General features: G+C 41.2%; 1 protein-coding gene across 1 annotated transcript in view; it reads left to right on the top strand.

The window, feature by feature from the left end:
* Positions 1–9,190, top strand: part of BMPER (BMP binding endothelial regulator) — a gene marked incomplete at its 5' end in the record, with an annotated part of 69,997 nt that extends 60,807 nt beyond the window's left edge. Inside the window, 2 exons of the mRNA XM_010015828.1 lie at positions 2,215–2,345; positions 8,579–9,190. Of these exons, the coding sequence (XP_010014130.1) occupies positions 2,215–2,345; positions 8,579–8,760 (313 nt within the window). The remainder of the gene's footprint in view (positions 1–2,214; positions 2,346–8,578) is intronic.
* Between the last annotated feature and the right edge of the window lie 245 nt (positions 9,191–9,435).

The following is a 9,435-nucleotide window of genomic DNA, read 5'->3' as shown; positions in this document are numbered from 1 at the left end:
CCCTGGCTTGGGTGGAGGGTGCCCCTGCCTGTGGCAGGGGTTGGAAGTGGATGAGCTTTTGGGGTCCCTTCCAACACAAACCAGTCTGGGATTCTAAGATTATTAGACTCCCTTTGTGCTAATAATTTGCTTCAGTAGCAAACCAGCATCTACTTCACAGTAAAACGAGACATACACCTCCGAAATGGTGTGGGGTATATGGAGCAGTGCCAGCTGCAGGGGTGCTAGCAAGACATCACAAACATGTTGTGGCCAAAGGAAACAGTGTAAAGTCATTTAGTGTGCCACATAAAAAGGTGACCCCTTGTGCTTATACAAGGCCTTTTATCAGCTAACAACATCAAACAATGCCAGGGATGCTGTGCTTATCTGTTTCTTGCAGCCCATCAGCTGTGATACCCATCCAGCAACATCTGTTCCTGGGAAAGATGTAAAGAGACCTACCGCAGAACTAAAGTGAAATAAAATTACATCATTCCTAGAAAGTAAAGTTATTTCAAATGAAAACCACTGGTCTGGAGAGACAAGCATGTTACAGATTTGATCCAAAGCAATTCTGTTTATCCACAGGAAGCATGTGTCAGTAATTGCAGGACAGATAACCTTTTTACATGAGCACTTACATTGCTTATTTGTCACACAGTGAATTTTTAGGTGATTTTCTGTTGGGGGTCCACTGACAGTAAAATGAGGAAAAGCTCATGGAAATGTCAAGTACAACTGTCAGGTTTAACCATATGAATATGGTCACTGAAAGAGCCAGTGACTTGTACAAGGGTAGATACTCCTTTCAATGGGGCATTAGATATACAGAAACAAGCTTGTCTGCATTTGACTTGTCTGCGTTTGAAGGACCACTAATTCTTTCTCCTAGGTTTGAGTAAAGAGTTCCCAGTGACAGTAAAGGATTGTATGGCCATTGGGGCTCCTAATTACTTTGAGGTGCTTGCACCTTTTCCAAGCTATTACTTACTCAGCTATGGGGAGAGTTTCTGGACAATGAAGCCTGTATCCATTCTTTTCCTATAGACATTTGAAATTTTGGCCTACAGCAAGAGCAATTAATATGGAGAGCTGCCGTGATTTAAGCTGAACCCAGGACAAGAGCTCATTTTTTACTTCAGCCCTTGGTCTTTCTAGAGGATTTGTGCCTCTTGCAAACGTAGAAAAGTCCCTGTATGTGCATGGAGCAGAGAGAAGGGACTCTTGACACCCAAGGTGCATGCACAGAGCTGCTCCTGGAAAGCAGAGGAACTGAAGGCGTGATTTTCAGAGGGCACCTTGTTCCTGCCTTCTAATGGTTCCAATCAGAGCAGTAGCTACTTGTCATTTCTGGATTTGCATTGCTGCATTTGCCAGAGTATCCGAGCATTCTGCACATGCAGAAACTGCTGACTGCAAGTCTGCTGGCTCTTGCCAGTTATATTGTAGGTGTGTGCCAAATGGGCACATGTTCTGGATGAACTAACTTGAAATATAGTGGTGACATCCACAGTAGCAGTTTCACTTTGGACCATGTTAGCAGCTTTGCTCCCTGCCATGTTTTGTGATGATTCCATCTTATGCAATGGAAGAAGATGGTGATATTAACAAGTGCCTGTGGGATTTCCTACATAAGAACTGCTCAGTAATGCTGCATCACCTCTGCTTCTTCGGAGTCTCTTAAAGTCTGGCATTTAGTAGTGATGCTGCTGAGGACACAGGCATTTAGCTATGTTGGGGCCTTCGAAGCCAGGAGAGGTTGGAGATAACCTGGGAGAAGGCACTATTTCTCATCCTTTATAGGGACAGACATGTGCAGAAGTCATCCACTTAACACTGCTGCTACTATTATTGGTAAAATGATTAAATTATTACTTTGCAGGGAATAAGAAAGAAGTCTTTATCTTGTGTTGAAGCACAGTTGTTGCAAAAATGGAGTTTGCTTTCTCACACTGTGGTCTTGGTGCTCTCTGCTTGACACTTATTTTACCTTCTTCTCACCTTCCTGTCTCTACGTGGTTCTCTCCCTGGTGCTCTTCAGACTTTCTGCATCAGAGCAGCACATCAAAAAAGAGCTGATGTAACAGCAGAGATGTGTTTAACTTCCCTGCCATTTAGCACAAGTTGCTGTGCACTGAACTCCATGTGATGGGAAAGTAAATGGCTCCAAGCCTCGGACAGGTATCTGCCAAAGCTTTCCTTGATTCTTTGTTTTGGGGCTTTGTTCTGCAGGTCCTGTGTGACCGACATGTGTGAGTGCCCGGTCCATAAAAACTGCTACTGCGAGTCATTCCTGGCGTATGCCCGAGCCTGTCAGAGGGAAGGGCTCAAAGTCCACTGGGTACCGGAGCAGAACTGCGCAGGTAAGTGTTTGGGGACTGCTTCTTTGTAAGCCAGCGCATAGGCTAAGAGGCTACCTTTTACTGTTGGAGAAGGATCAAAAATGAACTGTCTAGAAAGGACTGGAATTGCACCAGCAGGGAATTTGCATTCTGAGTTATGGAGAAGCACCTTACGAGGAAAGATTTGTAACCATCAAATACAAGAAGTACTTATTTTGCTGCAAATCTTTTCACCTCTCATGCCACCTGTCTTAATTTTATGTGTTTCCAGGAAGAAGTACATGCCTTTTTATTTCAGGATAGGTAAATGGTTGATTAAGGCCAGGTTGGACGGGGCTTGGAGCAACCTGATCTGGTAGAAGGTGTCCCTGGCCATGGCAGGGGGTTGGAATTAGATGATCTTTAAGGTCCTTTTCAACCCAAACCATTCTAGGATTCTGTGATTGCAGAGTGTTTAGACTCTTTTGTCCTCCTGTTAAACACAGTTGCATTTCCAGAGACAACATGCATATGTGATTGCAGTAGGTTCAACAAGGGAAGGAGAGAGAATGTATTTAATGGGAATATTAAAATGCAAACCTGCATTAGCTTTGGTGGTTGGACCAGATTCCCCATGTGATTAGGACTGCATTAATTGCAAGTAATTGTGCATGAGTGTTTCCGTGAGAAGTGGTAGCCTGTGGTTGTGGCCACTTGAAGTAAAATGCAGTGTTGCAGATTAATACTTCCCCTGATGATGGTCTCACTAATTTAGGACCTTTGTAATGGCATTGGTTTGCCTGGAAATGTATTCAGATTTATGTAAAGCAATTGACAGTAGTTGGAAAAAAAAAACAATGAGAGAAGGATACTCTCTGCTGGTCAAAGAGCTATTACTGTGATCCTTTCAGGTGATCGTGTGTGGCTTAGGCTCTACTCTCTCACCTTCCATTTCCTTTTCTGTTGAAGGCACTATAGCAGGGATGGGGGAGTGACAGAGCAAATTACATTTGATTGACTGTTCCCAAAAAGTTCTTTTTTCTGTCTTTTTTGCAAAGGCACATTAAAATCCAAATAGGGTGTCACTAAGTGAAAGCCCTGCTCGAGGATGTGGTCTCAGACATGTAATGTATGTAATTTTAATCTATTGATCTGGTAGCCTCCTGACTTTAGTTATTAATTTTTTTGTCCAGAGCACTTCAGACTGAGACCTCACTGTAGCTGATGCTGTAAATGGAATAAAAACTCCAGTCCTTGCCTTAAGGAGTTTATACAAGTGCTGGCATATCACGACTTAACTAATTGAAGCTTCTTTTCACATTCTTTTTTCTGGCATTTTACCAAGGACAAGAAAAGTTTCTGAGGCAAAAACAGTCCTTGAGAGAACATTATGGAGGAATTTAAATACACATCTTTCATTAAAGCTAATCAAAGAACTGCTTAAATCCACCCAAGTTTTTAATCTCAGTGCAGGCTTCTAGAGGGAAAGGGGAAATCTTATTAAGCAGAAGATATAGATAAGCTGTATTGGTCAAGTACCCTCAAACCACTTAAGCATCCAACGCCAGAAGAGTAGCACCATCTTCTACAGTAAATCGTGCAGTAAGCATTAAAGTGCACCCACTGCACTCCATAATTTACCAGCAGCCAGCATCAAAATTTTAATCTTTTAACTTGCTTTTTTCTCCCCAAAACTTGTAGTTACAATTATTGTGTCCTAATTATGGATAAAAGTTTCTGGGTATGAAACAATATATCCGTAATAAAATTTTAGCACTCTGTGACTTTCATTTCCTGCTTGACATTTCATAGCTAGTGGGATACTTGGAAGAGCTGTGTTCTGATGAAAATGGAGTATGCTTATTAGTAAAGTCAGGTTTTAATTATTCTTTTGTGTGTTATAAAACCAGATCTTGTGTGGTTGCCAGTTCCTCTTCCCTGACTGCTGTATGCTTAGCTCATTTTTACAGTCTTCAGAAAGCTTGTGTTGTCTGGAGGGCCAGCCAAACAGGATGCTCAGGAGGCTGAATTACATGTCTTGTTCCCTGCCTGCTCTTCTTCCCCCGGTGCAGCAGCATATCCTCCTCTAAGTCCTCCACAAAATACTCCTGCTCAAGGTTTGCTGTCCTTTGAGCTTGGCATGGGGAATGTCAGCTGTCATTTAACTGGATGGGTGAAGAGAAGCAGCTAGTGAGTAAGGAAAATGCTTAGGGTAGGAAAAGGTTGGTGAGATCTGCATGGGAACTGAGAGGGTTGGAATGGAATATGGGTTTCTGTGGGAAGTAGTGAAACCTGTTAGGACAGACACAGGAAGAAATACGATGAGTGATGGAGAAGAAAAACCAGGAGATCCAGGTTGAGGGACAGAAGAAATAAAGTGATACAAGATGTAAAATAAAGGATAAAAATGGAAGAGGTTTGGAAAGCAAAGGAGATAGATAGAATAAAGGGGGGGGTTAGCCCAAGAAAGGCCAAGCAAGCAACTTAGAACGTGCAGTTAAGTAATCTGAAAGGGTGAAAGGCCTTGGGCCGTAGTAATTTAACATTGAATTTCTGAGGGCACTGAGAGAAAGAAGACTCAAGGATGGCAGATGGCAATAACTCCCTGTCGTGGGCATGACTACACAGGCAAGAATAAAAAGCAGATATGGACTATAATAAAGTGCAAAATGCACATGGTTGCACTGATGTGCTGGCATGCTCTAACAGCCTCATAAAAACTGAACAATTTTCTCTTCCTATGTGATTGGCTGGGCTAGAGGAGGATGAGTGTATATATCATTTTGACTCTTCTCTCCTGGGTCCCCTCTTCTCTGCTGTAGGGAATTTTCTGGCCAAAGTCACTCTTTTTCCCTGCTATACGTTGCTTTCCTTTAATTGCTTTATTGCGTGTGTGTCCGTATCATAAGGCTATTCTGACGTTTCAGTGGAAACTCATTAAAACCTAAAAGTTGAAAAGATTTGCACAAGTGTATCATTAAAAGGTCAGTGCCCAGATCTGTTGCCTTCTGCTATGTCAGAAGGGGAGATGTTGTGAACTGCAACCACCACGAGTAACACTCGGTTTGAAAGTCCTACAGAACACCTCGAAAGCCCAAATTGTGCAACACCAGCAGAAGCAGGACGATTCCTTGATGCACGAATTAGCTTAGGAATTTCTGTGGAATCAGCTCTACCAGATATCATCCACCAAGGGAATCCTTCAGCAGTTCCATGTTAGGTATTTTGGCTTTTGTGTTGGGGAACAAGAATTCCTCCTAAATAGTTACAGCCATGTCTACAAAGACAGGCACAGACAGATACAAACCTTCTCTGTGAAACTGCCAAACTGGCTGGAATAAACCAGCTCTGGTCTGAAAACTGTATAGCCTTATTAGGCAGGGTTTATTAGCTCAGACACAGTACTGTATTTATGTGACTATATGGCTTCTGGACTAGAGCTGGCTATCACCCTGCCAGCTCAGAAAGTGGTCGGAGGAAGCTCACATCTGTCAAGCCAAACACATGTTCTAGAAGAAGAGTGGAAAAATCCTGTTGGGACTGGTAACATTGCAAAATGCAGTATTATTAGTAACTTTTGTGCTTTGGGGCTGGGTTTTTGAATTATTCCTTATAACTAAAGAAGTTATTACTAGCAGAGCCCAGTTCTTTAAGAGAGGAATTTGCCTTAAAAGACGGGTGCAAAGACAACACTTCTGTTTTCCGTGTTTACATGGTACTGATTCATTTCAGCAGGCCCTGGGAAGCCTACTGCAGAATGTCTTCATTTTTATTTTTTAAAGTGTTGATGAAGTGGAATGTTCTGGATCAATCACACCACATGTTAACGGCTGAAGCACTCAACAATAAAAGCCAGCCAGGGAGCTTAACAGCAGCCATTGTATTTTTCTGATTTTCCCCTTGACAGCAAGTGAATAATGCCACTCTAGACTGCCTACAGCAGAAAATAAAATCACGTTATCTTCTACATGGCATCATCTGAAGGAGAAGGAGGTGTTTTGACATACCACATCTGTGTGTGGTAGAGCAGAGCTGGGGAGTACTTAGAGATGCCACGGCTGCTATAGGTAGGCTGCAATATGTTCTCATTTGCTCTGGGCAGAGATGAGGAAGTGGAAAGGAGACTTTGGCCAACTTCCCTCAAACCCACCAGCTGAGGCACCAGACAGAGCTCAGGTGGAACAAATGAGCTGGCTATTACTGCAGTAAAGCTTTGTGGGATGAAACCTGTACAGCCTAAAACTGAAGCTCACAGACTTTTCTATATGAAAACTGAAAGTACTGCAGCCTGATGTTTCTGTTTGTGATTGGTCCATTAGAGATCCTTTGAAGGGTAACTCATTTTCAGAGAGGAGGGACAAAAGTTTCTAGTAAAGAGCCCTCTTAACACAATTCACATTGTGTGTGGAAAATCACTGTCCATCTTGGAACATCTTGGTCTACTTTTCTAGACAGTTAATACGTTGTTTGCAAACACATTTTCATTTCCCGTCTTAGATTCAGTCGCTCTTCTTAGCACAGTAAGTGCAGAGTTTGTTGTGAATCTAATCTTACTGTACACTTATTGCTTGCATGTTTTTCCCACCTTCTAATTTCCTGTTTCATTTAAATTTCAGTTTAGTTATTCCTTTTGTTTGTTCCTTCTTCAGTGGGTGTGAAAGTTACCATACACAGCAAGAGAGAAAGGGAAAGCTGGAAAAAAGTGCCCAAAACATCTATTCCCACAAGCTGAATAAGCCTGTCTTGAACATTGCTGAAAGATGTTTCTTTCCAACCTGCTCTACAGGGATGTTCAGTAAAAGATGTCTCATGGAGTTTTCAGTTATCTCGCTCTGGTACTTTCTCATGCTGAAAGCTAGAGAGCTTTTTTGTCCCTAATACCTGCCTAAAATCTAGTATCTATCTAATATTTAGCTGTTGATTCTCTGTTACTCCACCGTATTTTTCTGCTGCAGTATCCATTTATTTGTTTGCTTATTTAATATCTGTGCCCCGAGATCTTTGCATGTGTTCCTGCCAGAATTCCTTTTTCAGGGCTGCTTTTCATGTCATAAAAAGCATAAGAAGTAGAACTTGCAAGAAGCTGATGCTGTTTTAAGATCACCTTGTCACTGGTGAGGAGGAACCCCTTATATTTATGATGCTTTAGCACTAAGACTTCCATCCTCTGTGATACACTCTTATACATATTTAATCCATTTATTTCTGCCTATTTTCTCTTTATGAATAATAACAGTACTGTAATGGCACACTAAGGCAAATCCTCACCACGAAGCAGCATGCTTCTCTCCATAACAGAACTGTTCCTTAAAAAATCTGGGCTTTCAATCTCTCCCAAAATGGAAGAAACCTTCTTACTGCGACCACCTCTCTGTAAATAGGACAAGATGATTCTGGATGCTTGAGAATCCCTTACCATGTATAAACTATTAGTACTTGATTTTACCATCACCACAGCCGTTAGAAACAATAACAGGCTTTTATTCATTATCAAACCAGGTATTATTCTCCATACTAAAAAAGTCAGGATATAAAACATTAAGAGTTTAAATATTGATCTTGAGGGGATATAGAGCTTTTAGCTGAGCCCTCAGTGGTCGCTTATATTGGAAATGCATTGAACTGTCAACTACATAAATCAATGAATAGATACTGGAATCATTAAGTACAAGAATTCTCATTCTCGTTGATCCCTTGGTAAAATAGCATAAAGCATGGAAATAATTGACTTGTTGTTTTAGAAATGGTGCTGTGGAATTAACAGCGTTGTTTGGATTTGCTGCAATATGCAATATTGAAAGTATAATCTTAGGACTAGAAAGCCTGATGTGGTGAATGACTCTCTTTTCTTTCTGTGGAAGTGGGGCTGGTAATAACTGTCTGTCCTCCTAAATGTTTCAGGAATCTTTGATAAATCATTGCAACAAATAAACAGTGTCAAGCCTTAAGTATTAAGTATAGATCTGCTTATAGATACAAACCTTGCCAAAGCTTTATCTGCTATTGGCAGTGTTAAAATTCTCAAAACAAATTATAAGACTGCTGGGAACGTGATACCTTTTGATTAGGAAATTTGCTTCCTTTATATTTGTGATGTAAAGTAGTGCTGGATTGAATGCAGTGCAATCTCCTCAACAAGTCATTTTTTTCCTCTTGATGATCACCATACCAAAATGTGGGGTTTGATATTTGCGGTAGAATCCAAGCAAATGGGTAACTTTCCATGTGGCCTTTGTGTAATGTGCATATTTTGTTCCTCTTTAACTGTCTTACAGCAACCCAGTGTAAACACGGTGCAGTTTATGATACCTGTGGTCCAGGATGTGTCAAAACATGTGACAACTGGAACGAGATTGGCCCATGCAACAAGCCCTGCGTTGCAGGATGCCACTGTCCAGCAAATTTGGTTCTTCACAAAGGAAGATGCATCAAGCCAGTCCTGTGCCCACAGCGATGACATTAGTTCTCTCACCATGGACATTAATGCGGGTGCTCACTGATCCCTTTGATGCTCACAGCCAGTGAAGGACTCCAGCTGTTTGTGTGCAGATACTGCAAAGTACACGTCTACTCACAGAGTGTAAATATGCTCCTGTGTGTGTATTTATGTGTGTTTATGTATACACACATGGTGCCTAGAAAGATATATAAATGTATACTGTGTGTATGTACATACACATATCTATACGCAAGTGCCCTAAAACGTAAGTACAACCCATATATTTATATATATATGTCCACACACACAAATATACATCATTTCTATATATCATAGAAGGATGAATTATTATATGTATATTTTTTGCTATAAAGTTTATGTATTATTATTTCTAGGACCGTGATCTGTAAGTCATTGTATAAATAAACCAGGTGTTTTTAATATAATATAGTGGCATGAAAAGATTGGATGACTTTGCCATTGCATAAATTTGTCGTTTCCAAGGAAACTTTTCTAGGGCCATAGCACTGCCAGACTGGATTAGTTTCAACACAGAACCTGGATTTACAGTTGTACAGGAAACACATTTCTCTGGAGATGGAGGATTTATCTAGGAATATTTCATGCGTACCTTAGAGCTGCGTAGCGATTGGTGACAGTGCTTAATCAGGCAGAGAAAGCTGGGGATTGGCT

This window comes from Nestor notabilis, unplaced genomic scaffold (assembly GCF_000696875.1).
Source record: "Nestor notabilis isolate BGI_N333 unplaced genomic scaffold, ASM69687v1 scaffold1686, whole genome shotgun sequence".
NCBI classification, from domain to species: Eukaryota; Metazoa; Chordata; class Aves; order Psittaciformes; family Psittacidae; genus Nestor; species Nestor notabilis.
The sequence above is the reverse complement of the archived record's forward strand: the minus strand, read 5'-3'. Positions and strand labels throughout refer to the sequence as shown.